The sequence below is a fragment of the Hyperoodon ampullatus genome (assembly GCF_949752795.1).
Source record: "Hyperoodon ampullatus genome assembly, chromosome: 4".
NCBI lineage: Eukaryota > Metazoa > Chordata > Mammalia > Artiodactyla > Ziphiidae > Hyperoodon > Hyperoodon ampullatus.
The window spans coordinates 113,429,875-113,454,471 of NC_136917.1; the positions used below are offsets into that span (position 1 = coordinate 113,429,875).

The following is a 24,597-nucleotide window of genomic DNA, read 5'->3' on the forward strand; positions in this document are numbered from 1 at the left end:
ACATTTTTAATGAGCGGCCAAGGCCGGCATGCTTGTCTGCATGGAGAGTTATACACAGGAGGGTTTTCTGGGCCCAGGCCTGCCTGGGAGTTGTGCTCCCACCCCGTCCGCATTCCACTGGCACAGAGCTAGCTACAAGGAAGCCAGGAAACTGGTGGGATGGTGATCCCCAGAAAGAGGCATAGCAGATTGCACAGGCCCTGTGGGCCACGTTACAGGATTGAGGCTCTATTCCTGGAGCACCTGCAGTACATCCGTCATCACGTCTAAACCTACGTGTCTGCTTGCTTATGTCATACAATGTGTCAAAACCTAATTCATCCTCCCCCTCAAAAAGCAACCTCTCCCCCATGGTGTTTGCTTCTTCTTTCAGTGATGCTGTTCCAGACCTCATAGTCCTTTCTTCCCCACTCAAGTGTCTACAGACTTCCCTTCTGCCTCCCAGGCCTGGACTGTTTCAGTACTCTCCCAGCGAGGCTGTTCGATTGGGTTCTTCCAGCTCTGCTGTGGAATGCTAATTTACACATCTGCAGTGTGGACTACCTCTTCCCTGTTATTCCTGGCTGCGATGTTTTTGCAGTATCAAGTCATCTGGGAAGCTTAATAATCAGGTCATAGTGAACGTGAAAATGAGTCTTTCTAAAATGTGCCTTTCATGCCTGCTCAAAATTACGTTACTGGCTACCAGTTACCTACTGCAAAAAGATCTAACTTCTATAGTTTGGGGCAACTCAGTCAACCTATCCTTTCCAAACTGTTCTTATCCCAGACCCCCTCCAGCCAGCCAGGGTGTCCAACTATTATCCAAAAAAAAAAAATTATTTTTTTCCAAATGCTCAGTGTTTATTTGATTCTCTCTCTATGCCCTCAGGCAGGACAGACATTTCATAGATACTGAGGTCCTATGACTTGAAGGTCACAAGCCTATGTCAGAGGCAAATGCAATAACCAAGTTAAAGTGGACACACATGAATCACTACCAGTGAGGGCTTTATGAGAATCAGAACTATCCTCCAGAGTCAAACAGACTTGGTGAATTCCCATGTCATACTACTCCCCTCTGCCCGGGACATCCTCTTCCTGCCCACCCATCTCTCCAAATCCTACCAGTTATTCAGGGCTAGCGCTCATGCCCAAGTCTCACCTTCTCTGGGAAGCCTTTCTTTACCCCACCAACTAGCAAATAAGCTTTCTGTCTTTGGAGTCCTGTTACACTCCCCAAAGTCCTTTGCACAATGGATTGCAAATACTAGGTGCTTAATTAATGCCTATTTATATTATATCTTACCACTCCTTTGGCATTTATCATGTTTCACCTTTTATTGACATTTATCCTTCCAATTCATTCTAAACTTCTGAAGTAGAGCTATTTTTCTCAATATCTAAAACAGTACCTGGCACATCCTCAAAAAAAAAAAAAGTAATTAATGCTTTTCTATAATTCCTATGACACATAGTTCCTTCAACATAGCAGATGCCCAAAATATTCTTTTTTTTTTTGGCGGTACGCGAGCCTCTCACGGCTGTGGCCTCTCCCGTTGCGGAGCGCAGGCTCCGGATGCACAGGCTCAGCGGCCATGGCTCGCGGGCCCAGCCACTCCACGGCATGTGGGATCTTCCCAGACCGGGGCACAATCCCGTGTCCCCTGCATTGGCAGGCGGACTCTCAACCACTGCGCCACCAGGGAAGCCCCCAGAACATTCTTTTTGATTTCTTGTGGTCGTGGTCATTGTTGCTGTTGTTTGAATATATGATCTCTTCCAAAATGTAAAGCTTTAGCCTGGGAATTCCAGGCCCAAAGGGTGATCTTTGGGCAAAATATTTGATGGGGAGCCATGCCTGCCAGTGAGTCCCTAGCCGTCTGTAGGCAGCTTCCTACTTTGTTTCTTCTGCCCATTCAAGAGGCCAACTCTGGGTCTGTCATGAAGGGTTCAGTTACAAATATTCCCATCTCCCTATTTACAATACTCCTTTCCCCCAAGAAAGAGGTCGCAGAGAATAGCGGTATTGCCCTGGAGGTCTGTCTTTTAGATTTTCCATGTTATGAAGATTTTTCACATGAAAAACTGTACAAGAACCAGAAGACAGCATCAGACCAAAGGACCATATTTGCAGAATCTCCCCGGCTCTGTGGGGTCTTGATCATCTAAACCATTGTAGGGCGCCATCCTCTAGTTAGATGAGCCCCTCCGTTCCATTTCTAAATCTGCCTGCTTCTCAACAGTCTTATTTGAGTCAGATGGGAAATTCAGTACTATCTTGGGGTTTTTTTCCCCATCTTAAATGGTTTCCCGTATGCAGGCCTGAGAAACAGGGCTTTGCTGTTCACATCCTCCCTTAATGCGACGAGGCTGACACTAGTGTCAGGGGAAAGAGAAGAAGTGGGGAGTGACATTGAGAACGGAGTCCCTCCTACCTGCTTTGGGCCTCAAAAAGGCATCCTGACTACTAGGAAGAGAACGTCTGTCCAGACTGGGACGGCCACCCCTGAGTCACAACTCTGCCCCTGCTGTGAGTCATTTCATGAATTGTGTGAGGTGACTAACAGCCAGCATTCTTCAGGAAGCACTTCCAGGACTGTGGATGTGACAGTTCATACGGGGTTTTCAGGGAGAGGACTGAGGTTTCAGGAATCTCAGGATATCTGTCTGGTGGACTCCATAATCAAGCTGCCAGATTCAAATCAGCATCTGCAGATTCATGAATCTTTAAGGCAGGTGCTCTCTGGAACCGAACCTTTTCAAGTTGATCTGAAGAGTTATTGGCATCTCTTGACCATTTCATTCTCTCTCACTCAGTTGGAGAGCAAAGACACCATCTTTGCTTACTGTCTCCGATGCATTTCCAGTCTTCCATGGAAAGGGAGAGTGTGCTCTGAATCCTGGTTCCTGTGAGAACCTGATAGTCTCAAAATATAAAACATCCTTCGTTTCAGCTGGGCTGCTGCCAACAACTCGGGTAGTCTAGGAAGAGTTGGCGCCAATGTTTGCTTGTTTACCTTTGGCAAGTAGCACCTAGTGGTCCTCATTTCAGTGATTATAGGGTTTGTGTAACATGCTGGAGTTTGGGCCATGGAATAGCAATGCTGGGAAGGGCTGTCCTCAGAAGAGTGCCAACCAGCTTCAGTTTTCTGCACTGTAATTGTTGCCCCTCCTGCCCCAGTTTGAGCTCCCAGGGTCAGGAGGGGCGGCATCACCAGATGCCCAAGAGCAGCCAGGCCCACCTGACAGCCATCATGGTCTGATCCCATGGGCAGGGCCTCCTTTCCAAATTAAGGACTAAATTAACATTATTTCATCCTTATCCAAAAATGTGCTCAGAGCCTAGACATGGCCTTCAGTAAGGCATCTTGGACCGTGAGGCTTTGTGGTTGGGATTTCACTAAATGCCATGTTGGGGCCAGGGGAGTCTTTCCTCTTTCATCTCTAGCCAGGGAACAGATGACTCGGCCTCGTTCATGCTCATCATCTTAATCACAGGCTGAAGATGAATATTTTTGGTTAGTTTCCCTTTTTTTTATATATACATGGTGCCTATTTATAGCTATTTGCTGACAGACTCTACCAATTACTTGAAAAACTTGTACTTAGAGAGAGACAGACTAAAAATGTGAATTCAGTGGACAGCCATAGTTCTGCTTAGATTAGCCCATTGTGGGGCAGGGTCAGAATGGAGACGGTGGCTGGCACGTGAACAATGATGCCAGAACTGGAAACGATTGTCCATTGTCACCTTCTATGGAGGCTGATTAGAGAAAACACACACTCTTCTCTGTCTTATCTTTGTTATTACAAGCTCACTGGACCCCTCGTTCAGGTTTCTTACGGGCATTGTATGTTCTAAGCCCAGTGGAAGTCCATCTCCGCAGCCATCAGTGACACCCTATTTGCCAAGTTCAGCCTCTCTTCCCTGCTTTCTCATGCTTTCCTTCTCTTTGACATGAACCGTTTTCTCCATGGACTATTTCCCCTGGCGCCTGAGGCATTCTTCTAGTCCAACTCCTCCTCCGTCTTTTGGAGGCTCCTTCCCTTTCTGCTTTGCCTTTCAAATGGTGGTTCTCCCCAGGGTTCCATCCTCCACCCCTTTCTCTTCTCAGTCTGTATGTTTCTGCCACTTTATCTGCAACAGGAAGATGTGGAGATAAAGCACCAAGCTTGGGAGTCCACAACTTGGCGATGCGTATGGGACATTAGAGAGGAACTGCCTGTAGAAGCTGTCCTATGGGCAGCCACATCTACAGGACCGCTCTGACTCCCATCCCTCCTTCTCACCCCGCTCACAGGGCTGAAGAACGGCAGGGTGGCTCATGGGGGCAGCTGAGGAGTGGTGGAGCCAGAGAGAGTACTTCAACTGTTGTCTGTGGAGGAGAGGAGAGGAACAAGCTCCCCTCTAGGGGATGCATGTCAAATTCCCTGTCTCCAAAGGCAGGATTGGAGTGTGATGGGAAGGGCAACGTGTGAGTGAGGCAAGAAGCCTGGGCTCCAGCTTCGTGGTGCCTGGGCAGGTTGGCCTGGGATAGAGACATACGTGATTGGACAGACAGAAGAATGTCTGGGTAACAGATGAGATTGTGGAGTCCAGCATACCCAGGGGAATGTTAAGCATTGACCTTGGGGAAGGAAAACATTTAAGAGATGAACAGAGAAAGAAGAAGCAAAAGAGGCTGAAAAACGATATCAGGTAGGAATAATAACTAACTCTGATGGAGCAGTTTCTCCGTGCCAGGCACCCTGGTGAGTGCGTAGGGACTCACCATAGGGAGAAGAAAATTTCAAGAAGACACTCCCCGTCCCTGAATCATCTTTGTCACCTTTTCTTTACTGTCACGTCATCCTGTCCTTTAGGGCCCAGCTCAGAGAACACCACCTTTCTGGATCCTCCCAGGCAGCTAGCATCTCCTTTGGAATCACCCAGCACTTTGTGCATTTTATTCAGTCTGTCAACACATGTTCATTCCACTAGTTTAGAATTTCTGCTGTTTTAACAAAATTCTTTTATTATTACCTGCTGGACTCCAGTTTTTACATGCTGAAGATTTAGTATCTAGCACGTAGAGTGATCAACAAAGAAATATTTGTTTAATAGGCAAATGAGTGATTAATGTAAAATAGGATACTTATTCAAGATCCATTTGAGCCAAAGTATGAGAAGATCTCTCATCAATCCATTTGCCATATAAATTGCTTAATTTACTAGGACAGTTGTGACTTGAGGATTCCCTGAATGGTGCTCTTCTGTGGCTTTGGTTTACACTGCTCAATTGACACTCTTGGTTAATGTCAGACATGGACCAACTGTCGAAGTTCCCTGTAACACAGGCACATTCTCTGAATACTGATTATGCACAATTCAATAATGATTAACATTTGAACTCTGTCTAGGCTGAGCAAGCCACATCAAAGCTCTTTTTTTCACTAGGACTTTTAAAATATCAAATATGGACTGAATGAGTAGGTGTTGGAGAAACTGACTTTGTAAACCAAAAATCATAAACCTAGATTCATTTGAAATCTGTCATGTGGAGTGCATATATAAAAATTATGAGCATTTTGATTTTTCCCTCGTAGGTCATAAATAACGTCCGTAATATTCCTCTTCACCTTTTTCCGATTAGCTTTATGTCTGACATATTTTCCCCAACCCTCCTGTTTCCTGTTGTAAGGATTTCACCAAGGAGAGACGAGATTCTAAACAAGTCGTGTGGGTGTAACAATAAACTTGCAGCAATCAGGGTTAAGTCCAGAGATAAGAGGCAGGATGAGTTTGGTGAGGAATTTTTAATGGTGGTCAGGCCTCCCTATTTTTCCCTTCTCCGGGTACACACCAGCAGGGCTGCACAGGCCCTGAGGGGCGGAGGTGGCCCTGAAAGGCCGAGGGCACGTGGCCCACTGTACCCCAGACTCACTAAACATTGCCACCATCCACCAGTGCTGACGTGCTCCCCAGGCCCCCAGCCCCTCACCTGCAGCACCTGTGCCCGCGTGGGTGCATCCAGCAGAGTGCTCTGACAAGATCCGGCACATTCCGGGTGGTGTGGCCATAGACCGGCAGAGTGCTCTGGGCCTCTGCCTTTTACCCTGGGGTCTGTGGCGCCCAGGGGGTCCTCTGGGGCCTGCTGACAGTGAAGCCAGGTGGAGACTGGACAGCTCTGCTTTTAGCTCTTTTATATGATGGGCAGCTCCACAGAGTTTGTTTGAAGGGAAGAACTATGTAAGACCATGGCAAGCATAATAGATGCTGCTTGCTGACGATGGTGATTTCACGTCATTGAAGACTGGGCAGTCCGTGTTGGCAGATTGGGCCAGGCGAGAGACCAGGGCTGAGCTGCATGGGGCTCAGGGAGCAGAGTTCAGTACTAAGATGACTACAGGGGTCAGGTGATCCCAATGTAGAACCAGAATTGGGAATCCCTGTTCTATTTCACTCTATTTCCACAATTTTGGCCAGACCTCTGGTTTAGCATATAAAATTTAGGTGGTGTCACCACATTTTTTTCATATAAAAATTTTTTTCTTTCTTCATTCATTCCTTCATTCATTCACTTTGAAACCACTTTATTAAGGTATGATTGACATACAAAAAGCTGTACATATTTAATGTGTACAACTTGGGTTTTGAAATAAAAATGCATTCATGAAACCAGTACCACAATCTATGCCATAAATATATCCATCACCTCCAAATGTTACCTCCCGCCTCCTTTATTTATTATCATTGTGTGTGTGTGTGTGTGTGTGTGTATGAGATAAGAATGCTTAAAATAAGACCTACCCCCTTAGCAAATTGTAAGTACACAATACAGTATTGTTAACTGTATACATCATGCTGTACAGTAGATCTCTAGGACTTGTCTTGCATAACCGACACTTTGACTAATTTCCCCATCCCCTTCGCCCTATAATTGTCTAATAACACCTTGTTCCAGCTGGTTCAAATCTCTCAGTAATTACAGGTTGGGTAGTTGATCACACCTTGATTTTGATGGCTATCACTCCAAGGCCACAGGTTCAACTTGACTTGAAATGATTTTTTTTTTGAGTTGGTCAGTAGGTTTTGTCTGTGTGCCCAGTCCTGTGGCAATTGCTGTGGGAATTCAAGACCTGTAACCAGGATTTTTCTACTTACACTCACCATCGATAGGATCTCATTTCATCCTCACAATCATCCTGGGAGGTAGGCATGATTTTTATCCTCATTTGACATACTTGGAAACAGGAAGTCAAGAGTGGTTAAATGATCTAACAAGATAATAGAAAGAGATTATTCTAAAGGGCACTGAAATGCACAGTGGTTTCTCTGAGTTCCTTTTCAGAACTAGAGAGTAATGGCAGAGGGAATGCTGCTGCGTTCCTAAAAGCTCTGTGGATCCCAGCTTTCGAGCTGGGAGGGCCATCCCTATGGTTGTTAGGGGCTTTTTTTTCATCTCTGAAAATTAAGGAAAGGGGGTCAGTAAAGTGTCGGCTCAGAGTGTGGCAGTTCTAACCAGTGTTTTTCAGGAACTATTTTTAGAGGAAAAACTTGTATTTTTAGATCCAGAATGATTTTTAAAAAGAAACTCAAGACAACAGTGAGCACGTTGGCATCTGGATATGTAAGTCCTTACCACACAGTGAGATGGGAGGCAGCTGTGGCCTGAGCTTTCAGGTCACGTAAAACCATGCGCAGACTGGAGATTTGATCCACATGTGCACCCCGCGTGTCTCTCCACAAGTAGCCCAAATGCACTATGATGTGGGCAGAGGTGCAGGCAGTGGGCAGTGGGGCTCGGACTGGCCAGCACAATAGGGACCTTAGTGATTTGAACTTCACCTTGAATTCGGGATCCCTTGAACTTCTATTGGATTGAAGAAATCCAATCAAATGTTTAGTGTAAATAAAACTTCAGCATAATAAACTTTAAGAGACACGTTTGACTCACATAACAAACTGACAAACAAGCTACTTTCAAGAACATTTAAGCTCGAAAGTTGAAGATAGTTGTTGCTAATTAAACTTAAATCCAACCTGTTCTCTAAAAATATACCTGAAAGGATTGCATTTTAGAAAACACCTTGATAACCAAATACCTGGAAAAGCTGGGGATTTTCCCCAGTAGCCCAAGTGATTAAGTTTGCAGTAAGTATATATGCACTGTCATCAAAGTCCAAAGATGGTGTGACGCTAGCATGAAGAATAAAATGGGTCATTAGAGGTAGAATGAAATTTTAAACAGATCTTTGTGAATTATAAAACAAACAAAGCAAAAACAAATGGAGCTCAGTGGGAATGAATGACAGGCCATACAACAGGGCAGAAAAGGAACTAAACCCTCAAAGTGACAAATTAATGCTTCCACTATAAATGCTTTTCTCCCCAATCCTGTTCAAACTCTGGAAGAACACGAATGGGGGGAACAAATAGGTCCTCTCCAAACCCAGACCAGAGAAATGATTTGTTTTGTTTTATTTTTTGTTTTTTTCTGGTGTAATAATGAATTCTGTCTACTTTCCTCTTCTTTGTATAAAGTCTTGAGAAGAACAGTATATAAAAGAAAAAACCTATTTTAAACTGATAATAGCTAGCTTTCAGTGACCTTTTTTGCTGGACGTTATTACCTATTTCATAGAGCTACTGTGGGAATTAATGAGTTAATTAATGAGTTACTATACATAGAACACTTAACACAGTGTTTTATGTTTTTCAGCATGTAGTAAGTGCTTATAAGTATTAGCTGTTATTATCTTTAATGTTGATAGTGTTGACAACATACCACATACTATGCTAAGCACTTGTATATGCCTTATCTCACTTGCTGTTGTTCTACTAATTTTATTGATGGTAAACGGAGGCATGGGAGGTTAAGAAAGTTGCCCAAGATTGCACAACTGGAAATAATAACATTTATTGTGCACCCACTATGTGCTAGACATACTGCTAATAAACATTTTCGATGTGTCATCACATTTAGGCCACACAACTAGTCTGTGAAGTAAATTAGGTTATCCTGGTTTTACAAAGGAGGAGACACCTAAGGTCACACAGCCAGTGAGTGATAGAGCAGAGATTCGAACCCAAGCAATCTGGTTCCCAAAGTATGTGCTCTGTACTGCTATGCACCGTGGCCTTCTGGGAGAGGGATATAAGGGACTCACTTCAATCACCCATCCCTTTCCTTTTGCCCTCCTTACCATTCCCAGCAGTGCTTTCCTTTGGGGGTCACAACATTACCTCTTCATAGGCCCTGTTCTCCAGCCACAGCCAGTCCATTCTACTCGGACGTTACAGAGAGGGAGAGACCCAGACAATCCTGCTCAGCCCTGCACTGATGCTGGAGACTCCTCGCCCCCCTGCCCAATTTTCTCTAAACCATGGAAACTTTGTTTTCTATGAGCTTTCCTCTTATTTGCAAGTCAGCTAACATGACAACATTTTATTTAAGCCTTGTATAGTTTAAAATCTCAAAGGTTATACACCAAAATGTTAACAGCAGCTAATAAATTTACAGGTAACTTTAATTTTCCTGTTCATACATTGTGTTTTCCAACTTATATAACAGTAAACCTATAAATTACATAGAAAAAATAATGTATTTTATAAAATACAATCATAGACTGTATCAGAGGGTAGTTTCCCAAGAGTCAGGAGGATCCATTGTACAGCCAAGAGGACAAGATTGCCTTTCATGGACACCAGACCATCAGAAGTGTCCCAGGCATCCCTCAGTCCCTTCCCAATTAGTGTCTCTCAGATGATCTCAACCACAGACCCTTTTATCAAAAGTGTAGAGAAGTACAATATATTTAGCAAATATATATTACAGATTCTTCCTTAAGGGTTAAACTGCGCTGATTGAAATGGAGATGGGACCCTGGATCCTCACCCATTAACCCACCATCCCATCTAAAGGCAACTCCCAAGGTGTGTCTGGAAGCCCTTCTGGCTCTGAAAAACACAGTTCTCCACTGAAACTGATGGTCCACCTCATTCTGGAACCTTGAACTCCTTTAGATTTCCAGAGTTTGCTCAGAAAAGGAGCTCTATAAGTTTACTATATACATTATGTAAGATAGTGATTTTCTTCATCTGCCCTAAATTTTTCTGCTGATCTCCTCTTTACATCCAAAATCAATACACATGACTAATCCATCTTATAACTGAGTATATCTGTCTGACCGGAAAGCTTTATTATCTATCTCAGAGGTGGCTTTCAGCTCGGAAGGAAAAGAGAAAGATGCGTTTGTTTATGCTTCTGTCTGAGCTCCCTTGTTTCTGCCCGGAGGTTAACAAATTCTATGCCCTTTTCTCACCCATCAAGAGGATGGATGGAATATTTGGTACTTTTGAATCACAGTCCGAAACCTTCTGCTCTCTTGACTTCTGTGATGTCCTTTTGAACCGGTTTTCTTCCTCATGTTATTTTCTTCTCCTCTGCCTCCTTTGCTGACAGTTTTCCTTTGGCACTAGTCTCTGTCTCTGAGCTTCTGCTTTCCTCTTGCTTCACTCTCCAGACAGCTAATCCATTTCCAGGGTTCCATGATCACTGTATTGTGGATGGTGCTTGAATCAGTGTGTGCCTTCAGTCTCTCCTATAGAGTCCAGTGTTTTAGCTCCATGGGTAGTGGATATCTCTCTCTTGAGTTCATGTGAATTCTTCACAGTCAGCATGCCTAACTCCAGGGTCATATAATCACCACTATTTCCTGCCCTAACATCTCTATTCTGCCAATATCAACAATATTCTCTCAATCACCAAACTTGAAACCTTGGAATTTTATCGTTTATAACCTTTAGTCACCAGAAATCTTAGGTTTTACCTTCAAAACCTCCCTTAGATGTGTGTTTGCTCATCACTTCATGTCATAGAATTTAAGAACACAATGCTCTCTTATCACATAATTGTTAATAAATATTTTCTAAATCTGGATCTAGTCCAACTATGTCAGTAAAATTCTGAAAGTCATTAACATTCTAAGAAATCTCTGCTTCCTGTCCTTTGTCTCAACAGTGTATCTAATACACTGTCAATTTAATAGTGAAAGCACAAATTTAATAATTCTAAACACAAATTCTCTTATGTATATAGATACAAAAAAATCCTCAACAAAATACTAGCAAATGGAATTTATATAAAGAGGATTATACACTATGACCAAGTGAGTTTATCCCAGGAATGTAAGGTTAGTTTAACACCTAAAATCAATTAATGTAATGCACCGTATCAGTAGAATAAAGGACAAAAAATATTTAGTAATAACAATAGATGCAGAAAAAGCTTTTGACAAAATGTCATACTTCTTCTGGATAAAAACACTCAAACTAAGAATAAAAGGGGACTTACTCAGTTTGATAAAGGGCATCTACAAAAAACCTACAGCTAGCATCATACTGAATGGGGAAAGACTGAATGCTTTACCCTAAGATCAGGAATAAGACAAGAATGTCTGTTTTCATTATTTGTTTCAGCATTATATTGGGGATTCTAACAGGGCAATTAGGTAAGAAAAAGAAATAAAAGATATCCAAATTGACATGGAAGAGGTAATACTACCCATATTTGTAGATGACATGAGCTTGTATATAAAAAATCCCAAGGAGTCAACTAAAAAACTATTAGAACTAATAAACAAGTTCCACAAGGTTGCACAGTACAGGATCAATGTACAACAATCAGCTGTATTTCTGTGCAATGAACTTGAAACATGAAATTAAGAAAATAGTCCCATTTGCAATAGCATTGAAAAGAGTAAAATACTTAGGAATAAATTTAAGAAAAGAAGTACAAAAGCTGTATTCTGAAAACTATAAAACACTGTTCAAAGAACTTAAAGAAGGCCTAAATAAATGGAAAGATATCCCATGTTCATGGACCAGAAGACTTAATACCATTAAGATGGCAATACTCCCCAAATTGATCTATGGGTTTAATACACTTCCTAACAAAATCCCAGCTGGCTCTTTGCAGATATTGATAAACTGATCCTCAAATTCATAAGAAAATTCAAGGGACTCAGAATAACCAAAGTAATCTTGGAGAAAACAAACAAACAAAACATTGAAGGACTCATACTTTCTGATTTCAAAACTTACTACACAAATTACAGTAATCAAGGTGCTGGCTTAAGAATGTAGACATATATATCAGTGGAACAGAATTGAGAGTCCAGAAATAAACTCTTACATTTATGGTCAACTGATTTTCAACAAGAATGTCAAGAGAATTAAATAGGCTAAGAATAGTCTCTTCAACAAATGGTGCTGGGACAACTGGATATCCACATGCAAAAGAGTAAAGTTGAACCCCTACCTCTCACCACATATAAATATAATTCAAAATGAATCAAAGATATAAACAAGTGCTAAAACTACAGACTCTTTTTTTTTTTTTTTTTTTGCTGTACGCGGGCCTCTCACTGTTGGGGCCTCTCCCGCTGTGGAGCACAGGCTCCGGACGCGCAGGCCCAGTGGCCATGGCTCACAGACCCAGCCGCTCCGCAGCACGTGGGATCCTCCCAGACCGGGGCACGAACCCGTGTCCCCTGCATCGGCAGGCGGACTCCCAACCACTGCGCCACCAGGGAAGCCCTAAGACTACACAGACTCTTAAAAGAGATCATAGATGTAAATCTTCATGACCTTGGATGAAGCAGTGGTTTCTCAGATATGACACCAAAGCATAAGCAGGGCAATAGAAATTAGATAAACTGGAATTCATTAAAATTTAAAACTTTCGTGTTTCAAAGGACACTGTCAAGAAAGTGAAAAGACAATCCACAAAATGGGAGAAGATATTTGCATCTGATAAGGGACTTATATCTGAAATATATAAAGAACTCTTACAACTAAATAATAAAAAGACAGGGCTTCCCTGGTGGCGCAGTGGTTGAGAGTCCGCCTGCCGATGCAGGGGACACGGGTTCGTGCCCCGGTCTGGGAAGATCCCACATGCCGCGGAACGGCTGGGCCCGTGAGCCATGGCCGCTGAGCCTGCGCGTCCGGTGCTCCGCAACGGGAAAGGCCACGGCAGTGAGAGGCCCGCGAACCGCAAAAAAAAAAAAAAAATAAATAAATAATAATAATAAAAAGACAACCTAAATTAAAATGGGCAAAGGATCTGAATATACATTTCCCCAAAGAGGATATACAGATGGCCAATAAACACATGAAAAGATGCTCAGCTTCATTAGTCATCAGGGAGATGCAAATCCAAACCATAATGAGATATCACTTCACACCCAATAAGCTATAATCAAAAGACGGGCAATAATAAGTGTTGACAAGTATATGGACAAATTGGAACCCTCATACTCTGCTGGTGAGATATAACATGGTTCAGTCACTTTGGAACAGTCTGCAGTTCCTCTAAAGATTAAACATAGAGTTACCATATGACCCAGCAGCTCCACTCCTTGGTCTATATCCAAGAGAAATGAAAACATGTATCCATACAAAAACACATACATCAGTGTTCATAGCATTATTCATAATAACAAAGAAGTGAAAACATACCAAATGCCCATCAACCACTGACTAGATTAATAAAATGCAGCATATTTATACAATGAAATATTAGCCATTAAAAGGAGTGAAGTACTGCGACATGTTACAACATGGATGAAACTTGAAAACATGCTGAGTGAAAGAAGCTACATATTATATGATTTCATTTATAAGAAAGGTCCAGAATAGGTAAATCCCAAGAAACAGAAAGTAGATTAGCAGTTGCCTAGGGCTGGAGGGTGTGGAATGAAATGGGGAATAACTGTTAATGGTATAGGGTTTCTTTTAAGAAAATGTTCTAAAGTTTATTGTGGTGATGATTGCACAACTCTATGAATATGCTAAAAACCATTTAATTTTATACTCTAAAGCAGTGAATTGTATCATATGTGAATTGTATCTTTATAAGTCTGTTAGAAAAAATAGTTCAATCTTTAAAAAACATATTTAAATTCCTCTTGTGTCTTCCTACTGATGAAGTGGAAAAGCAGCAATTTCTCAACCTCATATTTAGTGCCTTGACGTTGTTTCACCCCATCTTCCAACTGTCTCACCCAAACTTCCAACAGCAGTTACATCACTGTGCTTCAAATGCATTAATCATTGGGACTGCTTTTCTCATTCTTCAATCTAAACTTCCCTTTTCTATCTCCAGTTTATCCAATTTTTAGTCGTTTGTTGATTCAGTAAAGCATTGTTGAGCACTTATCATTGATGTGCCAAGGCACTGGGCTAAGCTTTGGGGTTATAGAGATGAATCCGACTTAGGCCATACCCTATATTGTTTTACACTAGAAGTGGGGAGGAGTGGTAGATAACCAAGGGATGCATCTTTCAAGTCTTTACCTAAAGTCTCACTTCCTTCCTCAATCTTTTCTCTGTGCTTCAGCCTTCATCAACTTCTTCCTACCATGACCTTTTTATAATATTTACTGTTTGATTTTAATCATATTCTGTATCATGTTGTTATTTAACCATTTCATATATAATCTCCTTTCCTCCTAATTAATTTGTAAGATTACAAATAATAGAGCCCCTGTGTGTTAGTTTTCTATTGCTGCTGTAACAAATTACCACTAACTTAGGTGGCTTAAAATGACACAGATGGGGGCCTCCCTGGTGGCGCAGTGGTTGAGAGTCCGCCTGCCGATGCAGGGGATACGGGTTCGTGCCCCGGTCTGGGAGGATCCCATATGCCGCGGAGCGGCTGGGCCCGTGAGCCATGGCTGCTGAGCCTGTGCATCCGGAGCCTGTGCTCCGCAACGGGAGAGGCCACAACAGTGAGAGGCCCGCGTACCGCAAAAAAAAAAAAAAAATGACACAGATGTATTATCTTTCAGTTCTGTAGGTCAAAAGTCCAACACAGGTCTCACAAGGCTAAGATCAATGTATCAGCAAGGCTGTGTTCCCTTCTGGAGGCTCTAGTATAAAATCCATTTCCTTGCTTTTTCCAACTTCTGGTGGCTGTCCACATTCCTTAGCTTATAGCCCCCTTTTCCATCTTCAAAAGCAGCAATGTTGCCTTTGAGCAATCTCTCTCACTCTTTTTCTGGCCAAAATTCCCTCTGACTATAGTCAGAAAATAGTCCCTGCTTTTATGGACTCATGTGATTAGAATGGGCCCATCCAGATAATCTGGGATGATTTCCATATCTCAAGGTTCTTACACTTAATCCTATCTGCAAAGTTTCTTTTGCCAAGTATGGTGACATATTCACAGGTTCCGGGGGCATTTGGCCATGGGCATCTTTAGTGGTCATTATTCTGCCTACCATACCCTTTTTTATACTTCTTTGTATTGCATATGTGCCTAACACTGAGAAGATAGATGGAAATAGATATAGTATTCAAAGACTAACAACAACAATGACAGCTAATACTGCAGTATCATACATCAAAGTAGACTTAAAGAGAGAAAACATTATTAGAGATAAAGAGAAATTTTTCAAAATTATAAAGAACAATCAGGGACTTCCCTTTATTAGAGATAAAGAGGAATTTTTCAAAATTTAAAAAGAGCAATCAGGGACTTACCTGGTGGTCCAGCAGTTAAGACTCCATGCTCCCAATGCAGGGGGCCCGGGTTCAATCCCTGGTCAAGAAACTAGATCCCGCGTGCCACAGCTAAGAGGCTGCATGCTGCAACTAAAAGATCCTGCATGGCACAACTAAAGATCCCGCACAACTAAAGATCCCGCCAAATAAATAATAAATAAATATTTTTTAAAAGGGGGGGAGTGATCAACCAGAATTCTGCTTCTAAATTTGTAAGCACTTAATAATATAGTCTCAAAATGTGTGAAGCAAAAAATGACAGAACTAAAAGGAGAAATGAACAAATTCTAAATTATTGTGAAAGATTTTCAACATAACTGTCAGTAACTGATAGAACAAGCAAAGAAACCAAAAAGTCAGTACAGATATAAAAGATTTGAACAGCATAGTTAATAAACTATGATATTGCACCCAACAACTTGAGAATACATGTTTTTTCAATTAAGAATGGAATAGTACACAGTTGACCATGTGCTGGGCCATGAAGTAAATATCAACAGTTTTCAAAGGATTTAAATCATATACTGTACATCTAAAATGATTCTAAAATTAAAAGTTTATTTTTAAAACTCAAGAAAAGTATTTTCTAACCATAATGGAATTAAACTGGAAATTAATAACAAAAGGATAACTAGGAAATTATTAAATGTTTGAGCATTAGGCAATACTTTCAAATAAACCATGAGTCAAAAAGAAAATCACAATGGAAATTAGAGAATACGTCAATCTGAATAATGAAGATGCATATTTAAAACTTGCATGATAAAAAAAATTGGTGCTTCGATAAACATTTATAGTATTAAATGTATATATCAGAAATGAAAAACATGCTGAAAATCAATTATTCAAGAAGTTACAAAAGAAACAGCAAATTAAGCCCAAAGAAAATAGAGGGAAGAAAAGGATAATGATAAGAGATGAGATTAATGAAATAGAAAAACATACTACAGTGAGGATCTAAAGCTCAAAAATAGGTTGTTTGAAAAAACTAATAAAATCAATTAACCTTTAGCAAAATTTATCATGGGAAAAAAGTGAAAAGGAGAAATTGCTAATATTAGGAATGAAAAGATGGTATTACTACAGATGCTACAGGCATTAGAAAGAGAATTTAAAAACCAAAAGTTTATATGAACTAGACAATTTCCCAATAAAATACAATTTATCAAAACTGACAAAAGGAGAAATAGAAGATCTGAATGGCCCTATATTTGTTAAAAAATCAATAATTTAAAACCTTCCCCAAAAGAAAACTCTAGGCCCAGATAACTTCACAAATGAACTCTTCAAAATATTTAGGGAGTAACATTCATTTTACACAAACTCTTCAGGGAACAGTTCCTAATTCCTTTTATAAAACCTATATAACCTTGATTCAATAACATGATAGGAACATTACAAGAAAAATTTTAGGGCAATTTCTGTGTTGAGCATAGGTGCAGAAATCTTAAACAAAATGTGAATATTTGCTGGCAGATATAATCAGTCATAAACAAAATGTGAATCCAGCAATATATAAAAAGGATAAACATCATGACTAAAAGCAGTTTATCCCATAAATGCGAGGTTGGTTTAGCATTTAAAAATCAATAAATGGGGCTTCCCTGGTGGCGCAGTGGTTGAGAGTCCGCCTGCCGATGCAGGGGACGTGAGTTCGTGCCCCGGTCTGGGAAGATCCCACGTGCCGCGGAGTGGCTGGGCCCATGAGCCATGGCTGCTGGGCCTGCGCGTCTGGAGCCTGCGCTCCGCAACAGGAGAGGCCACAGCAGTGGGAGGCCCGTGTACCGCAAAAAACAAAAATAAATTTAAAAATCAATAAATGTAATTCATTACATTAAAGGATAGAAAAGAATAATTATATAATATTCTCATTTTATGCAGAAAAAGCATATGATAAAATTTAACAATCACTTATGATAAAATACAAATTCTTAGTAAATTGGGAATAGAAAGGATCTTCTTTAATCTGATAAAGTGTATCTACAAAAATTTTATATTGACATCATACTTAACAGTGAACTATTAAAAGCTTTTCCTCTGAAATCAGGAATGAGACAGAAATTTGCACTATCACTACTTTTATTCAAAATTATACTGGATTTTACCACCTATTTTACTTTGCCATAGATCTTTTTTTTTTTTTTTTAACTGAAGTGTGGTCAATTTGCAGTGTTGTGTTGGTTTCTGGTGTGCGGTAAAGTGATTCAGATATAAAAAAAAATTATACTGGAGATTTTGTTCAGTGTCATAAGGTAAGAAAAGGAAATTAAAAGATGTAAAGATAATACAGGGAGAAACAAGTGTTGTTATTTGCGGATGACACAATATCATGTGTAGAAAATCCCAAGAATCTATAAACAAAGGATTAGAATTAACAAATGAATTTGGCAAAGTCACTGGATACAAGGTCAGTATGTGAAAAAGTCAATTGTATTTTTACATACTAGCAACAAACATTCAGAATGTGAAATATATCTTAGAGTTTATATTAGTATCAAAAAACATCAACCAACTGGGAGTTAACAAAGGATGTGTAAGACCTCTACACAGAAAATCATAAAATGTTATTAAGAGAAAAATTTTAAAACCTAAATAAATGTCAGGATCCACCATACTCGTGAACTGTAACTCTCAAGGTTTTAAGGCATCAATACCCCCAAACTGAACCCTGAAGTCAGTATCATTATAATCAATATGCCAGCAGCTTGTCTGGGAAATTGACAAGCTGATCCTAAAATGTATATTGAAAATACAAAAGGCCAACAATGATGAGATGACTCTTGAAGACCAATGTTCACTGTAGGATGGCTTATGCAGTTGACCCTTGAACAATGTGGGGGTTAGGGGCGGCAGCCCTCTGTGCAGTTGTGCAGTTGGAAATACGTGTATAACTTATAGTCAATGCTCTGTACCCATAGTTTCTCCACATCCACAGTTCCACATCCACGGTTTCAAGCAGCCTCGGATCCTGTAGCATTGTAGTAGTTACTCTTGAAAACAATCCGTGTACAAGTGGACCCATGCATTTCAAACTCATGTTGTTCAAAAATTTTACAATTTGTATGGAAACACAAAAGACCCCAAATAGCCAAAGCAATCTTGAGAAAGAAAAATGGAGCTGGAGGAATCAGGCTCCCTGACTTCAGACTCTACTACAAAGCTACAGTAATCAAGACAGTATGGTACTGGCACAAAAACAGAAATATAGATCGATGGAACAGGATAGAAAGCCCAGAGATAAACCCACACACATATGGTCACCTTATCTTTGATAAAGGAGGCAAGAATATACAATGGAGAAAAGACAGCCTCTTCAATTAGTGGTGCTGAGAAAACTGGACAGCTACATGTAAAAGAATGAAATTAGAACATTCCCTAATACCATACACAAAAATAAACTCAAAATGGATTAAAGACCTAAATGTAAGGCGAGACACTATCAAACTCTTAGAGGAAAACGTAGGCAGAACACTCTGTGACATAAATCACAAGATCCTTTTTGACCCACCTCCTAGAGAAATGGAAATAAAACAAAAATAAACAAATGGGACCTAATGAAAGTTAAAAGCTTTTGCCCAGCAAAGGAAACCATAAACAAGATGAAAAGACAACCCTCAGAATGGGAGAAAATATTTGCAAATGAAGCAACTGACAAAAGATTTATCTCCAAAATATACAAACAGCCCATGCAGGTCAATATCAAAAAAACAAACAACCCAATCCAAAAATGGGCAGAAGACCTAAATAGACATTTCTTCAAAGAAGATATACAGATTGCTAACAAACACATGAAAGGATGCTCAACATCACTAATCATTAGAGAAATGCAAGTCAAAACCACAATGAGGTATCACTTCACACCAGTCAGAATGGCCATCGTCAAAACATCTACAAACAATAAATGCTGGAGAGGGTGTGGAGAAAAGGGAACCCTCTTGCACTGTTGGTGGGAATGTAAATGGATACAGCCACTATGGAGAACAGTATGGAGGTTCCTTAAAAAACTAAAAATAGAACTACCATACGACCCAGCAATCCCACTACTGGGCATATACCCTGAGAAAACCATAATTCAAAAAAGAGTCATGTACCACAATGTTCATTGCAGCTGTATTTACAATAGCCAGGACATGGAAGCAACCTAAGTGTCCATCATCGGATGAATGGATAAAGAAGATGTGGTACATATATACAATGGAATATTACTCAGCCATAAAAAGAAACGAAATTGAGTTATTTGTAGTGAGGTGGATGGACCTAGAGTCTGTCATAAGGGTGAAGTAAGTCAGAAAGAGAATAGCAAATACCATATGCTAACACATATATCTGGAATCTAAAAAAAAAAAAAAAGGTTCTGAAGAACCCAGGGGCAGGAATAAAGACGCAGACATAGAGAATGGACTTGACGACACGGGGAAGGTTAAGGGTAAGCTGGGATGAAGTGAGAGAGTGGCATGGACATATATACACTACCAAATGTAAAATAGATAGCTAGTGGGAAGCAGCCGCATAGCACAGGGAGATCAGCTCTGTGCTTTTTGACCACTTAGAGGGGTGGGGTAGGGAGTGTGGGAGGGAGATGCAAGAGGGAGGAGATATTGAGATACATGTATACATATAGCTGATTCACTTTGTTATACAACAGAAACTAACACAACATTGTAAAGCAATTATGCTCCAATAAAGATGTTAAAAATAAATAAATCAATAAAAATAAAATAGGATCATTTGAAAAAAAATAACCCATGTTGTTCAAGGATCAACTGTAATAGCAAAAATAAATAAGTAAAGTAACCTAAATTCCCATTAAAATGGGAATGCATAAATAAAATGTGGTATTTTTATGTAGTGAAATACTAAATAATTAAAAAGAATATATATATACATACATAATCACTGAGCTTTAATAACACAGTAGTGGATGAAAAAGCAAGCTGCAAAATATGTATAGCATAACACATACATGTACATTTCTAAAGTATAAAACTACTGTGTATTATTCCTGGACACACATGTGTTACTGTATTTTTAAATGGCTGAAGGATGCACTGAAGTCGTGACAGCAGCAGCCTCTGGGGCAGTGGGTGAAGGGACTGGGATTGAGGATGGAGAAAAAGGAGTCTCACTTCATCTTAATTGTCCTACTTCCCTTATTTAAAAAAAAAAGGCAAATATGACAAAATGTTAACATCTGTTCATTCTGGGTGACAGCTCACAGGGTGTTAGTTACATTATTCTTTGTGCTTTGCTCTTTGTTTAATTTCTCAAAATGAAAAAAACTTAAGTTGAGATAACAGCATCTTTCATCATTTAGTCTTAGACTTATTTATTGTTTAGGTATTTTATGTTCCTGTTTGTTTTAAAAATAAATGTATATAAATATAAGTATAGCTGAGACAGCTAAATTTCCTTTCTTTGTTTATGTTCACAAAGTGGACTTGTTTTATTTAACATTCTTTGCTATCAAAATGTGGTCTTTATATACAAACTTGTGAGTAGTAAATCATGAGGGCTCACAGTTCTACCACAGTCTGTATATTAAGTACATACTTCCTGTGGTAGACGTCCCCATACACCTCGATCGCTAGAAGCATCCGTTTGTATTGGAGCCAAAATAGCCACAAGCAAACAGAGAAACAAGAAGTCCAAAAGATTTCCTCTTTGGTGCTGATGATTTGTTGGTACTGATTGTTAAGACTGAAGGTCTGAAACCACCAGTGTTTATTGGCTCAGTCTGCAGTATGCCTCTCCAGGGTCATTCCCACAAGATTGACAAAAGAATGAAACTCCCTGCCTTTTCCACCACTGACAGTGCTTCCTGCGTTAAGCTGCATGCAGCACAGTAGTCCCCCTCAGGCAGGGTGGAGCGCACTCTCGAAGTCCTTTATCACATGATGGTGATGCTGGACAGATGGTGGTGACGGCACTTTTACAGACACATCACACACTACAGCTATTAGTCATCGGACAGGTAGTCTGACAGCCTTTGGAAGTATACCCAAGGTGATTGCTATGACCATATTTGAAAAGTTGACAGATAAATGTGGATTTAAAACAGACTAAATATTAAACAATTAAGCCCTAAGTTGAGGCTTTTAAACATGCACAGGTAGGAGTGAGGTGGGGACCTCCATACCTTGCCTTCAGGGATCCACCAGGGTCTTCAATTAGAGTAGAACTCAGGTCTCTCTCACCTTATTCTCTCCTCCTCACAAGCAGGTGCAGAAGGAAGTTATCCGAAAGAAGGAACTGAGCATGCTCAGTTCAGACCCTTTTGTCTGTCTAATTTTGGAGCCAGCCTGTCCCCAGGATATATGTCAACACACAAGGGTCAATTATTAACAAGGCCTCTCTGACACAGATCTGAAGTTATGTTCTCTCCAATCAACTTTATCAGTAACAAAAGCAATATTTTTAGCTCCATCTCTCTGGCCTCTACCTCTCAACTGGTTCCAAAGTCAAGAGGGGAAGAGGGAGCAGGTACTATTAATTGTTCCCCTCAAAACCTGATGATCAATTAATATAAGACCTCAAGATGATAAATTAATATAATCCATGATACCAACCAATAATTTATATACCAGAATTATCTTATCTGAATAGTTAACTGAGCGTTGCTCACTTACTTTTAGATTTCATAAATGTGGTTAAAAAAATAAATATATGTACGATTTATCATGACATGCTTGAACACTCATAGCTTGAGACAGACTCCATTAAAATGTGCATTTTATAGGGCTTCCCTGGTGGCGCAGTGGTTGAGAGTCCGCCTGCCGATGCAGGGGACACGGGTTCGTGCCCCGGTCCGGGAGGATCCCACATGCCGCGGAGCGGCTGGGCCCGTGAGCCATGGCCGCTGAGCCTGCACGTCCGGAGCCTGTGCTCAGCAACGGGAGAGGCCACAACAGTGAGAGGCCTGCGTATCGCAAAAAAAAAAAAAGTGCATTTTATAATGTATTATATTATCTGCATAGGTGTACAAGTATACACAGAGAATGGATTTAACTCAATCATTTAACAGCAAAAACAAAACCTACCAAAGAAACAACCCCACATGCTGTCACAGAACACAGTTCTGCATATGGCCAGCTGTACGTAGGCAGAACGTAGTGGTTTTAAGGATGAATTAGTGTTCTAATCTCTTTGGGATTTCCTTTATATTAGTGGTGGTTTATGACTGATGTTTAATGTAACTGGAGCTTTCTGTTTATATTTAATAGAAGATTCATTTCGGGCTTCCCTGGTGGCGCAGTGGTTGAGAGTCCGCCTGCCGATGCAGGGGACACGGGTTCGTGCCCCGGTCTGGGAAGATCCCACATGCCGCGGAGCGGTTGGGCCCGTGAGCCATGGCCGTTGAGCCTGCGCGTCCGGAGCCTGTGCTCCGCAGTGGGAGGGGCCACAGCAGTGAGAGGCCCACGTACAGCAAAAAAAAAAAAAAAAAAAAAAAAAAAAAGAAGATTCATTTCTGTGGCAGGATCCACATCTACGCTCCAGTGTTGAATAAAAGCTACTGTTCTGCAAGAGGGATGTAAAATGTTGATTTATAACGACACATTCCAGTAACAGTGATCTGATTCTTCCAAACCCTCTCACCAGGTCCTGGGAACAGCATGGTTCCGGCAAAGGATGATTCTTCCCTTCCAGAATATTCAGCCTTCAACACATCTGTCCATGCTGCCATTAGACACAGGAACTGGAAACTCCTCACGGGCTCCCCAGGTAGAAGGCTTAACATTTCCCACTTAGAACAGCTAGGAAAACTTTACCAAAGAGCAACTGCCTTTTACAAAACATGATCTCTGGGGCTGCTGAATGAGGGGAAGGAGTGTCATCTGGTCCCAAATTTTAAAAAATTAAGAATTAACTGTAGAGATGGGGGGAGGGTGAAAGGAAGAAATGCAGCTCTAGTGCTTCATGGAAAATAAGGGTTTCAGGTATGCACGGCCGTCAAGCACAGCACTTCTAGCTAGCAAAGAGCATCTCTGAAAGCTACATCTTCAACCAATGGTATAGCGGGGTGAGGAGGTTGCTTCCCCTGAGCACTTTCTCTAGAAGTGACATCTTTTAAATATTTTTATGGTATGTGGTACGATGGTTAAGATTGTGATGCAATTAAGCAATGTTTCTAATGAGGACATTCTTGGCATTTACGGCAAGACAATCCTTCATCGTTTGTGACCGTTCCATACATTCTAAGATATTTTAGTATCCCTGGCCCAGACCACTAAATGGCAGTAACACTCCCCGACAAGTCACTGTGACAACTAAAAATAACCACCACCACCGCCCCACCAGGCACACACACATGAGACATGTTTAGTTAAAGCACCAGAAGTCAGAGTTGGAGACAGATCTAGACATAGCATCAAGGGCCAGATTTTTTTATGTGTCCATACCCACAACAGAGCTCAGCCTTGTCCCCCAGACTCCTTCCTTGAAATTAGAACCTGCCTACAATACTCCTCCTCCAATAAACTGTTGTATTTCTTTGCCAGGCTGTGGTTACTGGTTTCCTCCACCATCTCAATATAATGTTTCCGTGATCCCCTCCTCGGACCCACCAACCAAGACCTTCTGGCTCTTTGACATTGATCAGGACCCACAGGAAAGGCATGACCTGTCAAGAGAATATCCTCATATCGTCAAGCAGCTCCTTTCCCGTCTTCAGTTCTACCAGAAACACTCGGTGCCCGTGTACTTCCCAGCACAAGATCCCCGCTGTGATCCCAAGGCCACTGGGGCTTGGGGCCCTTGGATGTAGGATTTCAGGCAACCTAAGGGGCAGGTAGAAAGCCTTTCTGTTGCGAGTTGGACTTCAGGCCTTTACTTTGTGACTCGTCTCATTTGTTCTCCCAACCTGGGTTCACCTGGCCCTTCTCTTGCTCCTAAACCACACTGAGGTGTCTAATTTCAACCCCTAGTACATTTGAGATGCTGATAAAATCTGAACACTTCTGCTGTTGACTGGGGCGTGTGTCTAGAGGAGAGGGTGACTGGCTTCATTCCCTCTTTCCTGAGCTGTGGGACAGCGGGGAACACGATTTGAAAGAGGATGTTATTGAGTC

General features: G+C 41.0%; 1 protein-coding gene across 1 annotated transcript in view; it reads left to right on the plus strand.

The window, feature by feature from the left end:
* ARSB (arylsulfatase B) overlaps positions 1-24,293 on the plus strand; it is a gene marked incomplete at its 3' end in the record, with an annotated part of 190,478 nt that extends 166,185 nt beyond the window's left edge. Inside the window, exons 7-8 of the mRNA XM_079702369.1 lie at positions 23,129-23,251; positions 24,028-24,293. Coding sequence (XP_079558495.1) covers positions 23,129-23,251; positions 24,028-24,293 — 389 coding nt within the window. The remainder of the gene's footprint in view (positions 1-23,128; positions 23,252-24,027) is intronic.
* Positions 24,294-24,597: the final 304 nt, after the last annotated feature.